General features: G+C 34.6%; 1 protein-coding gene across 1 annotated transcript in view; it reads left to right on the top strand.

Annotated features, from left to right (window-relative positions):
• Positions 1-20,637, top strand: part of PLCZ1 (phospholipase C zeta 1) — a 54,350-nt gene that overhangs the window by 12,319 nt on the left and 21,394 nt on the right. Inside the window, exons 4-8 of the mRNA XM_009278994.2 lie at positions 3,215-3,416; positions 5,053-5,197; positions 8,363-8,515; positions 16,565-16,792; positions 19,037-19,193. Coding sequence (XP_009277269.1) covers positions 3,215-3,416; positions 5,053-5,197; positions 8,363-8,515; positions 16,565-16,792; positions 19,037-19,193 — 885 coding nt within the window. The remainder of the gene's footprint in view (positions 1-3,214; positions 3,417-5,052; positions 5,198-8,362; positions 8,516-16,564; positions 16,793-19,036; positions 19,194-20,637) is intronic.

The raw sequence follows: 20,637 nt of genomic DNA, 5'->3' as shown, positions 1-20,637 counted from the left end.
AAAAAAAAAAGTTACTGACCCAACTTGTAATTACACAGAGAAATATATAGGGAATGAAAAATAAATTAATTGGAAATGACAACTGGATACTATTGATGAAAAGCCTTCTCTTCAAAGGAATTAAGTCTACAATTCATGTAATTCATTATAGATAAAACATACAGGATGAATGTATTCTGTTTTGAGCAACATGTAAAAAAAATTCAAAACACTTTTTAAAGACCCAGAAAGTAGAAACTTAATCCTATTGCTACAAGTATAAAACAATATAACATGTACGTGTGGATAAATCAAAAAAGTCAAGATACAACTGTCAAGAGTCATCAGGGTAACAATAAGTCATTCTGCAAATATGTTAGTTAAAAGAAAGACCAAGAAATTCTTGATCCACCTCCTAAGTACAATCAGGCGGCTAATATTATTAATGAGACCAGAGTAAGTTCACAGTCAAAAATATGGAAAAAGCAGGGTAGGACATGATTAAATGACTTAATCAGATTAGTGAAGACAGGTTGACAAATCCATAAGTTCTTAGAAAACTTAGAAAATTGACTGTAACAGTCTTGGCTAGTACAGGTTACCTTTGAAAACACGTGGAGAATAGATGACGAACTGAAAGAGTGGGAAAGATCAAATGTAATATCTATTTTAGAATGGGAACATCCAAGGAACTACACACCAGTCAGTTACCAGAAAAAACTGGAACAAATGAATATGTAATCGCCTCTAAGATGGTGAGGATGAGTTTGTCAGGACATTCTATGGAGAAATAGAATCCAGTTTTCTTCTATGAGAGAGTAACAGTGCTGGTGGATAGAAGAAAAATCACACTTTTTAAGAGTCTTGCATTCTAAAAAAAAGTTGAGGAAGCAGGCAAAATAACTACATGGTACATAAGCAACTCATTAGAAAATTATTCTGAGAAGTTAGACATCAATGACTTAGAGTCAAAATGAGAGGCTACATCAATCTACGGTTTCACTGAGCATTGTGTTGGGTCCAGATTTCAATTATGTCATTGATAAGCTGGATGATGGAATAGAAATTAATTTTATTAAATTTAGATTTAATGCCAGAGCTTCAAGTATAATAGGGAACAAGATTAGAAGTCAAAGTGATCTTGTCGAATTGATGATACAGAAAAGAAGGATGGAGTTCAATAAGGAGAAGCACTACATTCCATTTAGGGCATCAAACATCAAGAAGGAAGTTCACCAGAGGGAAAGAGTTGTAGAAAAACAATGAAAATTATCAGAAGTCTAAGAAAACCTAACCGAAACAGAAAGATGCAGTGAATTGAACTTGTTTCTTCTGGAAAGCGGTGGAATGAGGGGAAGTGTAGTAGCAGTCTTCATATGTGTATAAGACTGAAAAAAAAGGAGAGGAATAGTACAAAACAGAACAAATATTTTGGACAGCAAGGAAGTTTCAGGGTAAACATTATGGAAAACTTTCTAACAATAAGGTAACTTAGTGGTGAAATGGGATTACTAGGATATTTGTGGATTCCTCATCAATGGAATTCTTTAAGAATAGCTTCGACAGTGTCCTGGTTTCAGCAGGGATAGAGTTAATTTCCTTCCTAGTAGCTGGTACAGTGCTGTGACATTCCATACCATATGACATCATGCTCAGCATATAAAGCTGGGGGAAGAAGGAAGGGGGGATGTTTGGCTTTATGGTGTTTGTCTTCCCAAGTAACCATTACGCGTGATGGAGCCCTGCTTTCCTGGAGATGGCTGAACACCTGCCTGCCGATGGGAAGTAGTGAATGAATTCCTTGTTCTGCTTTGCTTGCATGCACAGCTTTTGCTTTCCCTATTAAACTGTCTTTATCTCAACCCACGAGTCTTCTCACTTGTACCCTTCCGATTCTCTCCCCCATCCCACTGGAGGGGAGTGAGCGAGCGGCTGTGTGGTCCTTAGTTGCCATCTGAGGTTAAATCACGACAGACAGACTTCTGGTAGGAATAACATTTGTATGGTTAAGGACAACAGTGTGTATATGTATGATGTCTGGAGGGCCTTCATCCTTATTTTCTATTTCTGTTTAGCATTTTAAAACATTGCAAAGTTTTCTAGTTCAAAAAACTGTATAATTTAGAAATAATTATTTTCTTTGTGTTACCATCATCAGAATGATTTTAATAAATCCTCATTCATATATAAAACTTGCAGTCTGTACACATACTGAAGACTGGTGATTGCAACTCTAACCTGCAAATTGTGATTCTTATAGCTGTATTGAGAATTAACAGGTCAGACAAGTGTTTTGGGTTTTGGGTTTTTTTGTCAAAAGTTTGTACACATTGACGTCTTTAAGTTATCATTAACAGAAAGTAACCTTGGATTACTTACTGCTTAATTATCACTAGCCTACTATGATGACAAAAATAAGGTTATTTTGCAGCCAGAACTGGGCAAAATCCCTGACTAATTCAAACTAGTTTATGTTTTGAAGCAAAGCGGACTTCTGAGATTATATAATTTGCAAAATTATTACATTTGAAGCATGACATCAGAGCAGCCGTTGGCAGTATGATGGATCTGTTTGTCATCAAATCAGTTAAAAACAAAACAAATGGGATGAGTATTACTGGTATGGAGGCAATTAGCACATTTTGTTATAGCAGAAGTAATATAATAAGCTTGATTTGCAAGTCATCTTTGTGGGGAGTCGTTTATTCTGTTAAGATGCTATTTTTATTTCAAATACTTCTAATTTAAACATTGTTTCATCACTATTTATTTGGAATTTTCCACCACTGAGGAAGATATTTAGTGCTAGGAAACATAGTTTCTGCAAGATTATTTTGACAGTCTCCAACTGACATTTTGGAGAACAATTCCTGTTCTTTCTGCAGAGAAAAGAAGATTCTCTTTGTGCATTGACTGGCATATTACTTTCCAAAACTAAACAACAACAAATATTTTCTTTTGTATTTAATTAGGAAAACTGCAAACTCTTCTTTCTGGTGTCCACAGAAGAATAAAAATCTCATGATTTTGAACCACAGCAATTCATCTCCAGAATTGCACACATCTGTTGTTTGTGTTTATATTGTTTGTTATGAATTTTAAAATTGCAGTAAAGTGTTATGCTGTATAACCTTTAGCAATGTTCGGAACTGGATATTAAAAATCACGGAAATACATAGATATAACCATCAGTTTAGCTTCACACCAGATACTTTTTCCTTTCTTTTTTGTTCAGTGAGGAAAAGAAGGCAGATGTCATTTGAAGGATTTATAAGGTACATGAGCTCAGAAGACTGTTCGATCTTTAAAAACGATCACAGGACCATCTACCAAGATATGAACCACCCATTATGTGACTATTTTATTTCATCTTCTCACAACACCTACTTGATATCCGACCAACTAATAGGGCCCAGTCATTTATGGGGATATACCAGGTACTTAGATACTGTTTTTTAATATTTTAAACATTCTTTGGTTTTTTTTTAATGAATACTAAGTCACATATAATCCTGCTTGGCAATAAGGAACAAAACCATCACAGATACAAGTAGAAAATGCGAGAGTGGTATTTTATTTTGTGTGCACACTTTTCAATATATTTGCCAAGCCATCTGTTCATAGTCTGGAAACAATCTATTTTTTTACTTACATCTCAAAAAATCTACCTCGCAGCAAATGAAGTCTATAGTATGCTGCACAGTATACGATTAAATCAGTTTTTAATCTCAACATGCCAAGCAAAAATAAATAACTCCCTGAAATAAATGTAAAATTCCTGGGCAAACTCTAATCTGATCAATATACAGGACGTAAGGGCACAGTACGGTGGAGTATGTCGAGGATATCTGTGATCAGTGTATGTTGCAATGTGGTCAATTTAGAAACAACAACGACGAAAAAAAAAAGTGGGCACTCCAGTAGCCAGGAGGGAGAAGAAACTTTGTCTTTGAATGTGCATCACATGACTCCAAGAGGAGAAGGAAACCAGGATGCCTTATTGCCAAGACGCATTTAGAAGAAATGATCAGGGAGGGAGAAAATGGGTTATGTAATAAAGGCAATACAGAGGGGGACAGAAAGTATGAAGAATGTGGAAGACAGATGTCCAGCATTCCGACTACTTTGTATGACTTTAGTGAAGTGAAAGCAGTTGGAACCATCGTCTATCTGAACTTTTTTGTTTTGGTTGTTCTCTGGATATTCTATAATGGCTTGCAATCATCAGAAACACTAGTGAATTTCTTTCTAACAGTATTTAAAATGATATGACATTAATACTGCATTGCTTAAAATAATTGCAAAGAGGATATAAAACCCCCTCTCTTCCTCTTTATCTACTATTTGTGTAAGGAAAATATGAAATGCTAAAATAAGCTAGAAGCATCTTTGAGATATCGTTAGCATGTAAAGGGCAGCATGTAAAAGACAGATTGGTAATTAGGTAAAATAGTCTACAAGAAATGTTTAAATTAGTAACAAGCCAAATATTAGAAACCTAAGACCTTTAAAGGGTGCCATTAACATATTAAAAATTAAAACAGAGTAAATTTAAGGCATCCGAGAAACTTTAGCACTGCCTCTTAGAAATAAGGTGGGGGAAAAACAACTGAATTATGTAAAGACCAAGCACAACCTGATTATGTAAGTGCGATGCTGCTATTTTTAAGTATAATGATTCTCAAACTTACAGACAAATCCTGGAATAGTAATAAAAAAGACCCTTTCAAACATTTCTTCTATTTTAAGCAACAACTTGCCATCACTCCTAAATTCTTTTATTTAAATCTTTGACCCCCGTTTTTAGTCTCTTAATGAAGGTTATTCAGATAATCCATGTTACTCCTTAATGTTCTAATAAAGTTTATTACCTAACATGCCTAAGATAAACAACAGAAACTATAGCTCTGTCTCATATCTGCATAATTCTATAGGATTTCTTTTCTTTTGTGATGAAAAAGTAGGTTTTTTGTAATTATTCAATGTGCTTGTAATCAGAAATACAGCAACTTGTATAAGAAAGTGTGGTATCTTTCTTTTAACTGTAAAATTGTTTCTCTTGTTCTTTTGAAGTGCTCTCTTAAAAGGATGTCGTTGCCTGGAAATTGACTGCTGGGATGGCTCAAACAATCAACCTGTTGTGTATCACGGTCATACTTTAACGAGCAAAATTCCATTTCGTTCTGTAATTCAAGTGATAGACAAGTATGCATTTGTGGTATGTATATATATATATACACGTTGGTTAAAATGTGATGGTGGCTTTAACAAAACCCATGGACATGGTTATTGTCAGTGATTCTCTAGGGTAAAAAAATAGGAAACAGAGACAGTGCTTGGGGCAAGAGGGCATTGTTGAAATAAACTATGGGAAAATTGTGCTATCTGTTCTTAATATCTTTTTAAATTTTATTTAAGGGACAGTAAACATATTTTGCTGATAATGATTATAAACCAAACTTGGTGCAAGGAATTCAGAAGGTCTTACTCAGCTTGCTAGGTGGAATTCTCACCTGAGGTCATTTAAGCAAGGACTGAATATAAAGTGAGAACCACTTCAGAATCAGTCTGATGTTTTACTCCTTCTTTATACCTTTTCATTTTTTTTACTTCACTTATTCTTCTGTTGCTATCAGTCTGTCTTATATCCTATGCTTGAATTTACGAAATAGGGAAAAATGTTAGATTATAGCTCAGTTTGAGACTTACTGTGTTTTCCATTTCCTCTCTTTTTATTTTGAATTCAAGGCCTGATAAAGGTCAATCACCTGACAAAGGTGTTGTCAGACAACTCATTAGGGCAATGTCCCTTCTGCCTCTCTCTGGCAAAGCAGCAAAAGCTGGAGAGCTTCTGGCTCTCTCTCAGTTTTTTTGTATAGGTTTCTTGCAAAACTCCTGCTCAAATGAAGTCCTGAATGACTATTAAGATAACGCTTGTATTCAGTCCAGCATTATCTGTGTGGATATATACACCTATGACTATTCATTTATATGGATTTTTATACATATATATTTATAGCCTTCTCAGAGTTAAGCAAATTTTTTTAGTTTGCTTAATTTAATTTGCTTTTAATTTAATAATATTAAGCAAATATTTTTTCTGTTCTGATTTCTATATAAAATTTAATAAGTCTCTGATTTTAAAAGATAGTGAAAACAAAAATATGGTTTTACGTTATTGTTCTTCACAACTCGCTAGATATAACTCACCTGTTTTTGCTAATACAGAGCATATTGTACATAACTATAATACAAACTTCATTTAACAGGCGCAAGTTACAATAAGATGATAAAATCACAATAGGCAATGGTTCCTACCAGCTGTCTATCCAGGCTAAGGTGTGCTTCTATTAGTGGTCAATAGTAAATGCTTGGGGAAAAGGGTAGAAACAGGGTAAACATAAAATGGTACTTCCCTTAGAAATTGACAGTTTAGGTCCTGCCCAAGCAAAGATTTTATTCAGAGTATTTGTTTTTAGTAGCCACCAGTATTGTTGGCAACTTATGAGATTTATTTACACAGTCTAAATGGACATGTCTCATTTGAGCTATTCTCTAATTTTTACTCCATTTCCTGTGTTTCACCTGTCTTGCTTGAGTACTGTGATGAGTAAGGTGTAAAGAGTCCCAAGAAATGTTTGTGATATTATAAAAAAATATGCATAGCTTGTTCATGTGAAGGCAATGATTTCTGAGCAAATTTTAAGGATACTGTCAACTTGAAATGTAGTCAATTAAAATCTGTCTTTAATAAATTAAAGCAAAAGACATTTAATCCTGGTTTACTTTGTCAATTGCAATTGTAGAATCTGATTTTACCTTTTAAAAACAAAACAAAACAATTTTCTCTTTTCATAACAAAACTGTTAAACAATTGAGGAAATTCTGTACACAAAACAAACACTCTCCCCCACAAAACAGAGAAATATTTTAAATCTGTATCACTTAACATAAATTAAAGCAAAAGACATTTAATCCTGGTTTACTTTGTCAATTGCAATTGTAGAATCTGATTTTACCTTTTAAAAACAAAACAAAACAATTTTCTCTTTTCATAACAAAACTGTTAAACAATTGAGGAAATTCTGTACACAAAACAAACACTCTCCCCCACAAAACAGAGAAATATTTTAAATCTGTATCACTTACAGTAAACCGGTGGCTATAATTTAATATTTAGTTGAAAGCCAATTTTGCCTTGTTTATCATTGTTTTTTCATTGTCCTTTAAAATAGATGCCAGCCACTAAAGGAGCTGTCACTAAAATGTGTCAGATGTAAATTTAAAGGTACACAATTATGTCAAAGCTTCCAAGTTCTTCCCATAGGTACAAGAAAATTGCAATAATTTTGTTTTCTATTTTTCTTTTCCCTTATTTCCCCTTATTGAAGTTATTCTTCACAAAACTGAGCCATTATTTCTAAAAAATTAATCTACCCAATATGACAATTCCCTGTTTGGATGACTTAGTCGACAGAATTTCAGAGCAGTTGTGATATAACCTTTAGGTGCAAAAGAAAGAGCTTCTTGGGAATAACGATATTAGGTCTGAAGAGGTGAAGATTTCTTTAATTTTGAAAAACACCAAAATGGTCAACATTGATGTTTTTAGAATTTGGAATGGTTTAAGTCTCCTTTGAAATTAACCTAAATAATTTCTTATGCTTTAGTGTGTCTAGGAGGTTTTACCCATCCTCTGTTTTTGGCAGATGACATTATAATTCCTCTTTTTTCTTTGTAAGTTCATTTGTTGAGAAACACTGTTTCAGACACACAGTAGCCAATGTATCATTCTTTAGAAGCTCTATGTGTCAGCTGAGCCATTACCTCTGTCAGAAATTCTGCTTTTTCCTTCCAGGTTGTAGTCTGCCCTGTGCAATTGAATCAGCCTGATTTTTGGCTGATTTAATACTTATTTTCTCTCTACTTTCTTTACATCCAATATTAATCAGTATGTTAAATGCCTCTGATAAATTATTTTCTATGGATTATCGGACAAATACACTTCAATATGCGCTTTCCAAAGATTAGCACAGATATTACCTGGTTTCTCTAATGAAGTATTGTGTCCTTCTTAACTGGTCTTCATTTGATTTCCCTAGTTGTTTTTTTTTTTCATCTCTGTATATGTCTAGCCCTGTTTTAACCCCCCTTAACTTTCTGAGGATGCATTTTTTTCTCTTCAATTGTGCTTTCTCTTTTCCGTAAATATTGTGAGCTTTTTTATTGTGTTACTAAGCTGAAACAACTGACTTATATTCTGAAAGTTTTGAAAATAAAGGAAAATACAGATTACCAAGGGGACTTTTGTAAGATATTTTGGGAAATCAAGTAGTCCTCTTTTTATTTATTAATAATAAAAGCCTTTAAATTATATTTACAGGCATCTGACTATCCAGTTGTACTGTCTTTGGAGAACCACTGCAGCCCTAAGCAACAGGAAGTAATGGCAGACTATTTAGAAAGTATTCTAGGTGACAAACTTCTTACTTCAACAATTGGTGATACAGTGATGACTCAGCTACCTTCTCCTGAGGTAATAACATTGCATTTTTCTCTGTGATAGGGGAAAAAAAATGGGTTAGGCTTTTTTTTTTTTAAAAATCTTCCCAAATGGAATTTATGAAACTGCTTATCTGGTGTCTGAAATAGACTTCAGCTGGTAACAAAAAATAATTACAAACAAAAAAAACCCCACCAACACAGAAAAGATAAAGAAAACATAAAAAGCAAAAATGAATCATGTGGATTGATATGGAACTTTTTATTTAAAGGATAACTTTCAGTACAATGTTGAAGCATGTATTTGTTAAAAGCTAACATACTAACATTTTTGCAAAGCCTTACATCTTGCAGTTCACATCAATCCAACTTTTGGTGCCTAGGATGCATTAAAAGTTTTATTTTATTTTATATACAAATAGAGTTAAGCAAAGTTTGTGGGTTGCAGTTTATTTTATATGGAAACATGGCAACTGTAGTAATGTCTTGTTATTTTGAACCATACTTACTAACACTGAATAAACCTGCATATCAAAAAACTGAGTAGTGACACTGAAATTACTCTGATTTTTTTAAAGTAAACTATTACTTAATATGAATTAAGTTATCATAGTATGGTTCATCTACAGTAGTCCTATGTTGGAGATGTGGTAGTCTAAACACAGAAAAGAGCATCTGACGTTAAAGAGGGCAGATTTATACACAGGGAATGACTTGCCAAAAATTGTAGAAATAAGTACTACTGAATCCGAACTCTGAATCTGAGACCTATGCAAACACCTGATTAATTTCATTTTTGAAATTTCAAGTTATTGAAACATTGTGTTACAATGAACAGCTTCAAAGTGTCTGTTGACCTGTAAAGTGAACATTTTAAGGTTAAACTGAACAATTCTCCTCCCCTCCCCTCCCCTCCTCTCCTCTCTTCCTTTTCTCTGAAATGAGGCTTATGGTGTTTTAGTTTTAAAAGAGGAAACAAAGTATAACTTTTTAAACAACATTATGCTTTGAACGAAAATTAAAAAATCTTCACTTTAAACATGTTAGTGTATCTGTTTTCTGCTAATTTATTTTTTGTTCCTTAGGTTGAAAGAATTTCTTGAAATTTAAACATGTTATTGAAATGGAAAAATGAATCTACATTTTTTGTTAATAACAATGTTGATGGAACTATTTCATCGAGTTCTGTTACTGCAAAAACATTCTCTCTTTCTCAGTGTGTTTCTCCCTAAGGCAGTGTTTCTCAGCTGGTGGCTTGAGACCCCTGGGATATGAAGTCAGAAAAGGCAATTAGATGGGTGTTGAAAATTTTATTGCAAACTATTAGATGTTAGATGGGTGTTGAAAATTTTATTGCAAAAAATAAATTCCCATTGTTCCAGTCTTTGCAAATTTTTTTCTTTCAAGGACAAAAGATTTTTTTTTAATCTCTTGTAACATGAATACATGCCTACATAATTTAGGCTTGTCACTGTTATCAGTGATATATCAGATGTATTTCATACCTTTTTTTTTTACAGTAACTGAAAAAGGAACAATGCAAATGAAAATGCGGGGAGGAAACACTGTCATAAGGAAAGACAACACACAAAAAGATGAATTTTTGTAAAGGATTTGTTATGGAAAAACATTTTTGAAGTGGTGTGTCCAAAAGACTTGCTAAAGTATTACCATACTGTTATATTTTCATAGCAATGTTATCATAAATATATTTAACACATCTTAATAAATTTCTCAGTAAGCCAATGTATTTTTTTTAGATTGTAGCATTATTTTTTTTATATCACACTGTCCAAAATCACTTTGCAACCTTGAAAACTGTTCTGTAAATTAGAAAAAAATATAAACTGTATTAACCATGAGGGTTTGTTTTAAAGCTTCTCAAAGCATAGCTGCATTCAATCTAATAGATGTCCAAGGATCATATGTCCTCTGTAGCAAACACAAAATGAGTTTACTGCATCTGAATCATGGAGTCACTGAATAACATACTTAAAAATATTACTTTCTATGAGATATGTCCCTTACCATATGTTTACTGTGATACAGGGAATTCATACTTCATATTTCCATAGCTTAGAGTTTTCATAAGTCAGCTCTGTAGAATTTTTGCCTGGAAATGCATTGCTGGGTTCCATACTTATTCTTCACTTAAATATATGCTGTTCAGGTGAGATTCTTTCTATTGAACTTTTAATCTTTTAAAGTTATGTGAGATGTATTCCACATCTATGTAAGATGTAAGAGTTACCTAAATAATACCACGGTCCTCAGCTGATTTACAGAAGTGTGAATTTAATAAATCATTATGTTGAAAAAGAACAAGGATTAGGATCATCTCCATTTCTCTTAGCTGCTCTGATCAAGCACGTAAGAAAAATCATTAAGATTTTATTTTGCAGTGGAAATATGTAGTTATGACTGAATTTGCAAATAGAGTAGTAAGCTTGACTATTGGCTGGCATCTTTTTGAAGAACCACTTTCGGTCCATGTTCAAAAGGGGTTTAGTGGCATCACATCCTTAAAGCTTGGGACCTTGTGCATATTCAAGGCCTCGGTAAATTCAATATCATTTGAGTGAGCCAGATGCTGAACTTAGTCTTAAGCCTGCTTTGCTTAAGCAGTTCAAAAGAGATGTTACAGAACCATAAATGATTAATTTAAAATGCTGTTCATGAGAGAGATTATCAGTTAGTAAAAAAAAAAAATAGTTGTCACCTATATAATTTACCGTTCCACTTTTTTCAAGACAGAGGACTAGCAAGAATAGGGAAGAAGCCATTGCATCTGTTATGATTCTGTAAGAACCCAACTGATAAAGCCATCCCAGGAAGAAAATTGTATCAGAAGTGTTAACACCAGTAACAGAGTAAAGGCGTTGTTCTTTAAACATGACAGTCTTCTGATTTCTAATATAAGTCTAATAAAATATAGTAAGTGTCAGGATGATTAAAGTTCATTGTAATTGCTCAGATACGAGATTGGTTCAACAGAATGGTAAGCGTTCATTGGCGTGGCTCAAGCACAGTAACTACATTTGCTCAGAGGCTGATACAACTGATAGCCTGATAACGCATTTTGAAAAAAAATTTCTATGAATAATGCACTCAAAGGAATTGGTGTACCTGCCTACAGGAGTACTTTTGCTATCAAAATTCTTATCAGATAACTGTATCTATCCATATTATATTCATATGCAACAAAAAGGGAAAGCTTTGAAATCAGTTTCCTTTTTTGAAACTTTCCTGTTTCAAACACAGTCACTGTTTTCCCAGAATAGTCACTGTTTTCCCAGAATGCACCAGTCTGGGTGAACCAAGTACCACAGTCTTGGACATCTAGATATAACATTTGAGTGTATGTCTAAGGGATTCATATTGCTACTGCACTTTCTTCCTTTCTCTGTAAAAACCTGTCTCACTGAGAAACTTTCAAAACTTGGTTGTACCTGACGGTCTATAATCTCTGACAACTAGGTTCTTACTGACTGTCTGTAACGTCTGACAAAAGGGTAATAGCCTGATTAACCTGTGGCTATGTGATTCAGTTTTCAGCCTAACCATCTCCAATTTTTCCTCTCCCATATCTTTATAGGGTTTTATAATCTTATTTTCTTGTTATTGAAAAAGTAGGACATGAAGATTTTTACTCAGAAATTCAAGATCAAGGCTGCTTTAGCATATCTAATTCTGTTGCTTCAGTGGTGAGATTCATTCCTTTTTTTTTTTGACCTACAAGTCACATATGCAAATGTCCTGACCAAGTCTTTGCATCAGAAATATCTTTTCTTCTTAGCAAGTCAAAAACACTTCCAGTCCACTGTTTTGTCTTTCAATCTGTCTGTGGCATCTATTCTTTACAAAAATGAGAAGAGAGATGTTGAAAATGTAGCATGCCTTGGTGATGACCTCAAAAATAAGAAAATCAGTATTGTTTATCATAAAATTTCTGGATTCTCTAGGCTGGGCTCAGACTTTTCGCAGTGGTGCACAGTGAAACAGCTAGAGGCAGTGGGAACAAACTGAAATACAAGAAATTGCATTTAAACATGAGAAAAAGAATTTTTACTGGGAGAGTGGTCAGGCACTGGAGCAGGTTGCCCGGAGAGATTATGGAGTCTCCATCTTGGAGATACTCAAAACCTGACTGGACACAGCCCTAACTCTTATTGACTCTGCTTTGAACAAGTGGGTTGGACTAGGTGGTCTCCAGGTGTCCCTTCCAAACTCAGCCATTCTGTTCTTACATGATATGGCTTCCTGGTTTGACCTTGGACCTGCCTCATGACTTGTCTGGCAGTCACGGGACTGCTTCCTGAACTTGCCTACCATCACCAGACCTGCTCTACTTGTCTTACTCTTGCCCTAGTTGGTGAGGTCATTGCCCCATGCCTGCCCTGCTGTCACCCTCAGCTCCTGAGTCACCTTGTGCAGCTGCTGGCCCTTGCTACTCTCTGTCTCTGAGTTGCAGATTCTTGCACCATGAGCAGCAGGTTGGTTAACAGTGTTATTTGCAACATATTTGCAGATCAGTTACACCCCATTTTTTTGCCTTAAAAGTCTCTAAGAAATGCAAAATCATCTGCACTAGAATATTCTCCAGGACTACTGTCAGATATCTTTTTGATTGCATGGTTGGGAAAGTCTATGTGTGTGTTTATATTTCTCTTACGTCTGATGGAGTCCTCAGGTAAAACAGGACAAGGCATTGCCAGCTAAGGGTCCTGTTTTTCAATGGGATCTAACCTTACTGCCAACAGTTATAACAGGTCAAGCCTCTGAGACATTAGTAAATTGATCTCTTTATCTTTGAAGTTTGGTTCCTGAGTGGGACTCTTTCTGGTAGAAGAATGAGAAATAATACCTTGCAAAATTATTTTTAAGGACAATGTTTCTTAGAACACCTACACTTTTACCCAGGATTGTGTCAGGTTTTCACTTCATCCAGAAAATTAGTCTGCCATTGTCACACCTCCCAATTTCCTTCTTTAGGCATGTTTTGCTGCTTTGTATTTTTAATAAAAAGACATTTAGAAAGATTCTCTCATGTATTTTGTGTCTACTACAGAGCACAACACAGAACTGGAATTTTCAATGTAGGGGACTTCTCACTAGATAACTGGATCATATGAAAGCTTGTTATGAGATAGCTAAAAAGGTGGTCCTGATTAATTAATATCCATTTAACTAGAGCTCAGACATTACTGGTAGTATTGATTTGAAATATCTCAATAACTGTGATTTATAAGGCTGCCCCAAAGACATCCAGTCACACTTTCACTAAGTGTGATTCTCTTGAATCATTGAAGAATGCTGGTGTCTGGGTTTTTTTAACAGTTGTACTTAACAATAGTGTCCTGTTATTTTCATTCAAGATAAATTTTGTCAATGCCTCAAAAGCTTCCCCCATGATAGACTTCATGGAAGGTGTTGCATCTTTACCCTATATCAGTATTTAAGACAGTAGTATAATTCTTGAAATAGAAAATTATGTAAAACTTTAAACTGATTTAACCTTGTTGCTTAGCAAGATTTTCAGGATTTTATGTTCCTCTTACTAAGCACCTACAGCTGGTCAGAGGGAGGAGTAGAGAGAAGAACATGCTCAATTTAAATAGGGGAAGCTATTTTTCTCTTTTTAAGCCTCATGACCCAAATCTAGGGTTTGTTGTCTACATTTCTGAGAACTTAATTTTGCCCCTTTTTACATTAATTGCAGTGGTCAGTAGGTGGGTTTGCCTGATCCGTTCCAAAGTGCTTGTGATTTTGTCTTGGAGTCTTGTATTACTTCAGCTGTTCTGATTTGTGTTGTACATCACATTAACCAGAATGCTTATTTAGTACAATAACTAAGTTTTGTTCATTTAATTATTTAAATGTTTGTTCCAATTGATTATACTTGGAGGCTTCTGTTTATGCCAGCCTTGAAGTCCCGTTATGCTCTAGGGAAGATCTATTATGTTTTACATATTTAAATGTTTTAGTATGCTTACAGTTTATATATAAGTACAGAGTAAACATATTTTTAAAATGTTTTGTATTTTATATTTAAACTAGAAAAGAGAAGTTACAATGTTCAGACTTTCAGCTCATTACCTGCTTAAAAGACTTAGATATTTCTACAAAAAGGTGCCATGTGTTTAGCACTACTGATTACCAATTAGAGAACTCAAATTTCACAGTCACTGATTTTGTAACCATACATTTGTCATAAGCTTTTTTGAAGATCTGTTTGAAGCTCAGAGTTAAAATCCATGGTATGTCATTTTCAGTTCATGGTTCACTTTCAGTGATTTGGGTTAACTATTACTGGAATCTGCTTCTGGCCAAAAAATAGCAAAATTTCTTCCTGCCAGAGTATTTTCTGTAACTGTTTTTGAAAAGAGAGCTGTGATTCTAAAATGTTATCATTATAGAAAAAGAAAATAAATGTTTGTCTTACCTCAGGGTATTTACATCTTTGCTAATAGTTCATAAACAGAATTTTAGAAACTATCTGACTTAAAACATCATGGCCCATTTTTATATGATGACAAAGGCTATGGTCTTTTTTTACTTTTACATATAGGAGGCAGTAATATATCCATAGAAAGGTTTTCCTTCCCTTGTCTAGCAGGTCTTTTTTTTTAATTTGTAGAATTAAATCTTAGCTATGAATAACAAAATACCAGACCAAAAGTGGATAGAATTGGTTTTATGTATTGGGAAATAGGAAAATGCAAAGGAAAATTCAGAACTCTTTAAAATATGAGTATCATTACTCATATCAAAACTCTTCTAAAAATATCACAGGAAAAAAAAGAGTGCATCAATAAGAAATGAAGGAAATGTTAAAGGGCATCCTTGTTCTGAATCACCAGTGCAGAGAGACTAATCAAATCTTACACTAGCATGGCATTGATAGATATTAAGCATAGGATATCTCATTCCACTGGCGCACTGACAAACTACTAATACAAGATCTGAAGTGATAAGGGGATTATCAGCAATGGAGATTGCAATGTAAATAAACAGAATGTCTATTTCTTTGCCTACAGCTCTACTTTCTACTGTAAAGCTTTGGTTTTATATACATGTTTCTATCATCCATGCTTTTCATATTTACTTAATGGATACCTTACAATACAATATTTCAGTTATCTTTTATTTAATGTGTAAGTATTTGTTCCTTGTTTCTGTAACTTTCCCAGCAGTATAGCCTTCCTTTTCACTAGTGCATATGAAACTTAAGGAATATTTTTGTGGATTACTTTATCCAAGAACCTAAGTAAGTCCTGTTACTCACTGGCAGCTCCTGTGTACAGAGATAGAGATGAATGTCTGCTACATAATCGCTGTTTTATTATGAATATTATTTCATAAATCTAAGTGAAATTTATACTCATAGGATTCAGGTGAACAGATGAAAGCCATCTTATTAGAAATTATAACCTTCAATTAATTTTTTTCCTACATTTTTTTTTATGGAAGTTGAAAGATGCCCATTTAAAAATAGAGAAGCTACTTAGGCAACAAATTACCAAACTCCGTTAATTTCCCTGACCGGGTAAGATCAGCATGAGGATCCACTGTATAATGATGTAACAAGAAAAGTCTTAATTTGGTACGCTAGACAGATGTGCACAAATGCACTAATCAAATAGGGTAACAAATCTCCAGCAGCTGCAATGATAGTTAAAAAAATTTCTTACATGTCTATAAGTCTCTATATAAAAATGAATTCATGCATAATAAAGAAATATACCTCCTATATCTTACCTCGCCATCACCTCTGACACTTAACTTTCTATCTTAATCTTGCTCACATTTTCAGCATCTGTGTATCTGTGTGGTGGAGAGCCTTTTTTCCTGTTATGGGATTAGATATTCACATTCTATTTTGTACTTTGATCCCCGGATTCTGTTTGTTTTATTTGCTTTTGACTTCTGCCTCACTGATATCCTATCTTCACTTCATTGTGTTACCTCACTTCATTATATTTAATAAACAGCTTTGAACGTGGGTCAAATATATCTAGATATGAAAACCTACAATTAGTCCATACATAATTCTAATTACTGCTGTTTAACCTCTTTTCTACAGGCATTAAAATTCAAAATTCTGGTAAAAAATAAAAAAGTTGGAACAACTGAGGAAGGTATGCTCAGAAGAGATCTTGACAGTCATGGTGAGACAGGGGAAATTTCTGAATTCGAAAATATGTCTGACGAAGATGAGACTGATGAAAAAGCCCCTCTTTACCCAAAGAGTGATTCTTCAAAAAGAAAAAGTGAACATAGACCTTCACACCCACCTCGAAAAAAGGCAAAGGTAACTTTGTCTCAACTGAATTTAGAAAACACATAGATGTATGCCAGTTTTTTTTTTAAAAAGAAGGAATATATTATCTTAAAATAGAGACTAAATTTAAAAAGTAGGCTTTAAAACTACTTAGGGCAATATATTTTGAAATAATATTTTTTAGCTCAAGGTTTCAGTTTTCCTGATTCTTACAAGACACTCCAAACTGGAGCATAATTTGGTATCCAAATAAAAAGCAACCCTTCCCTGTGCTCCCATCCTAAACTCCACCTGCATTTTTCACTTTCAATTCTTGTGCTTGTCCCAGGTGCTCAATACCACAATAGATCTAAGATAAAGCTGCCCAACTGCTTTGTTGGTCTCAAGGCCCTCCTGGAGCTACGCATGGAGAACACTCATAGCAGTTCCTGATGACAAAGGACAGAGTTAACAGTTTCTTCCTGCAGATCACCAGTCTATCATGGAAATTTTGAAGAGCTCCCATTCCCCTGTTTTCTTCTGTTCTGGATTTATGCATGAAATTAGGTGTAGAGTTCTGGTTGCACTAAAATGTTTTTAAGCACTTATAACAGAAAAGGTATTTTTATATTTATCATGTAGAGACTTAACATTAAATACTATTTCTGAAAGAGAGTGTAAAAATTGGATGTATTTTTTTTTTTAATAGTCAAATTGAACTTTCTTATTTTTTTAACCAAATAGTAATTCTCTGCCATGGAAATCTGTTGCTTCATCAGGGTTCAAACTGCTTTGTTCAAGTTTTTTCAGCAGGCAGGAAACACCCAGTATCCAGTCAGTTTTGCACATCATGCTCTGATTATCTGAATGCAGATAGACTGGCAATGCTCCTCAGGGCTCAGTGTTTTTGCTGAGAGGCAGTGTCTCTTCCTCTGTGTTTCTTTTCTCTAAGTGATTTGAAGGTCAAGATCTTTGCTTCTTTTTCTTTCCTTCTGATACAGAGAGAGAGTAAGGAAAAATTCTGAGGAAGGATGGAGTCCTCTTTGAACAGGGAAGGCCAGATTTCCAGATAATAGGGTCACCTATATTTGTAACATCACGTTACAGACCAGAACATATACCACATACATCTTGATCAACAGCAGCAATAACAGATGTCTGGTCATGTTTCACAGGCAGAAGAGAAAATGGTTTCCAGGGTCTCACTCTATTGGAGTGGGAGTATTTATTCTGAGGTCCCACTCTATTGCTCTATTGGAGGGTCGGAGAGCATTTGAAGCCACACCCAAGATAGCCTAGTGATGCTGTTGGCTTTGGCTGTGTCGCTGCCTTCCACATCCAGAGAGTTATATTATTCAGAAGTTCTGTGCCAGTAGACTCCTATTGCTCCTCATGGGACATAGCCCCAGAATAATGAATGCACTTGAACTTTGTGTAGTTTAAGAACCAGTAGCAGGCAATTCCTATTATTTTGTCGATGAGAATTTGCCTTTAAAAGCTTTAATGGAATGTAAACATTATTAGTACCATCAGCTCTTTGCTGCCTACTGCCACTGATCAGCTCACAAGTTCATGCTAAGTAAAATGAAGAGGTCATAATGTACCTCAGTTTAAGAGAGAAGATGCTGGTAAAATTTCAGTCACTTCAATGTACAGCAGCCTTTGCTTTTGCTTGCTTTGGTAATGGAGCAAGGCTAAACAAAGACTTTGGCCAAAGAACTTTCCATCTTAAGAAGAATAGAGTTTTCCTAACTTCAGAGCAATGAACCTATGATTGATTTGCTTGTTTGATATTCTCCTGTTATTCTACATTTTGTAGTTGAGTTTGTGCTATTGATGTATAGATTCTCCTGGTCTTTTTTTTTTTTTTTTCTCCAAGTACTTCCTACCAGTATACCTTTTCTAGTACTTTATCTATTTGGGATTATAAAGCTGGACATATATTTTAAATGAGTAATGTTAAGAGCCATGAAAAGTTATGTTAATTTACATACCAGTCTCAGAAGCAGGGAAATGATAAAGCTGTCCAACAGAACATTGTGCTAGGAAGCATTGGAAGCATCTCTCCATTCACCCTACAATTGCTATGATGAACATAGAGACAATAACCTTAATTGTCTCTGAATGGATGAACTCTCACTATCAAAAGTCATATCTTAAGCTCAAATATTTATTAATTGTGACACCTTTTCACATGCTTTATGCATCCAAAATTATAGTTTCTTCTGAATTGTTAATAATAATATGTTATTGTGATTTTTTTATTCTTCTATTATTTTCTATTATGATTATTAGATGAAGAAGATAAAAATTGCCATTGCGTTGTCGGACCTTGTGATTTATACCAAATCTGAGAAGTTTGTGAGCTTTGAGCATTCCCTAGCTAATCAGAAGTGCTATGAGAATAATTCAATTGGAGAGATTCGAGCACGAAAATTTGTAACACATTCAGGTAATTTCTTTTGATTTAATCAGATAAAAGTTACAATGTTGCTATGGTTCACTGCTTAGGCATTGGAAGGGTTAAAATTTTATGAAACACATGCTGTCCAATTTTATTTGGTTGTTTTTATAATACTGTTTTAGACATATCTTGTCATTTGCACTGCATTTTTATATTTCAGTTGGTTTTGTGAGGAAAATTGAAACTCAGCTTTGTTTTAATTTCATGTAGTTTTATAAGAACGATTATCAACATAGTATACAAAATGTACGAATAGCTTTTGATTCATTGTTTTCTGCATCAAATAATTTAGAAGTTACCATCAATACTTGAAAATGTATGGAATAGATTTCACCCCCCCCATGTATGGTCTGTAGCACTCACTGGAGTTGGGCATGCAGTACCCCTGGCTTTGATGATAACTGCAGATAAGAGAATCCACATTGACGGAACGAATAAACCCCATAGCAGGCAGTTTGCTCCACTGGACCAGATCTTCCATACCAGCCAAGCCGGATTATTCAAAACTCATTCTGTGTTGGAGCGTCTCCATTTGGTGCAGCCAATACACTGCAGCCTCTGCTGTTTTAACTCCAGCTGTCTGCCAACAGCCTTAAGGGAGTGTTAAGAACAGAGATAACTGACCATGAGAATGAACTCTGCCACAGGCCCATTCATTCGGGGCCAGCCCAGCTGCCATCCACCACGTTGTGGAGATGATTCAGTGGTTGGTTAGGTGAAAGGTATTGAACAGCATCAAAACAAGTAGGCTCTTACCAGCCACCCATAGTCAGAGTCCTCTCTGGTCCCTCTAGCAATCTAGTGAACATAAAAGCAGTTCTATTAAAAAAAAAAAAGGGGGTGGGGGAGGATGGAAAGGATCAGAGAGATGATCCTGGAAATGTAAAGCTTTCTGTTTAATTATGAAACAGGAATAGTGTAGATAGAAGTAATTTGAAGTTTTCCACATCTGTTTAGTTTATGCCTTTGTGGGAGGGAACACTGCTAGGAGGAAGAAAATCAACTCGCTTGAATAGTTAACATCTTCTGAAGATTATAAAGGAACTAATTAAGTGTCTTTTAGAAATGTGCTGTTCACTCGTCTTGAGATTATTCAGTCATTTTATTTAAGCCTCAAAACAGCAATCAAGCTAAGATCATCTTGGGATGTTTTTTTTTCTATTGAACTATAAAAGAATGAGCGGGCTTTATGATCAATTTCCTGTTTTGTCTTTCCAATTTTCCATGAGAACACAATGGGCTTTAGTATAAAAATCATATATTTACCTAACAAAGACGTGAAGAAACAGAATATTTCCATGAAAGAATGATTCTTGGTTATTGAACCTTTAACAAAAGTCTGCGCTATAGACAGAAATACTATCACATTCAAAAATACACAAAATATTATCACATTTTAAGGTTTTAAAATGGGATTTCAGCCATATCTCAG

The sequence above is a fragment of the Aptenodytes forsteri genome, unplaced genomic scaffold (assembly GCF_000699145.1).
Source record: "Aptenodytes forsteri isolate BGI_AS27 unplaced genomic scaffold, ASM69914v1 Scaffold241, whole genome shotgun sequence".
In the NCBI taxonomy this organism is placed as follows: Eukaryota; Metazoa; Chordata; class Aves; order Sphenisciformes; family Spheniscidae; genus Aptenodytes; species Aptenodytes forsteri.
This window is presented reverse-complemented; position numbering and strand designations above follow the sequence as displayed.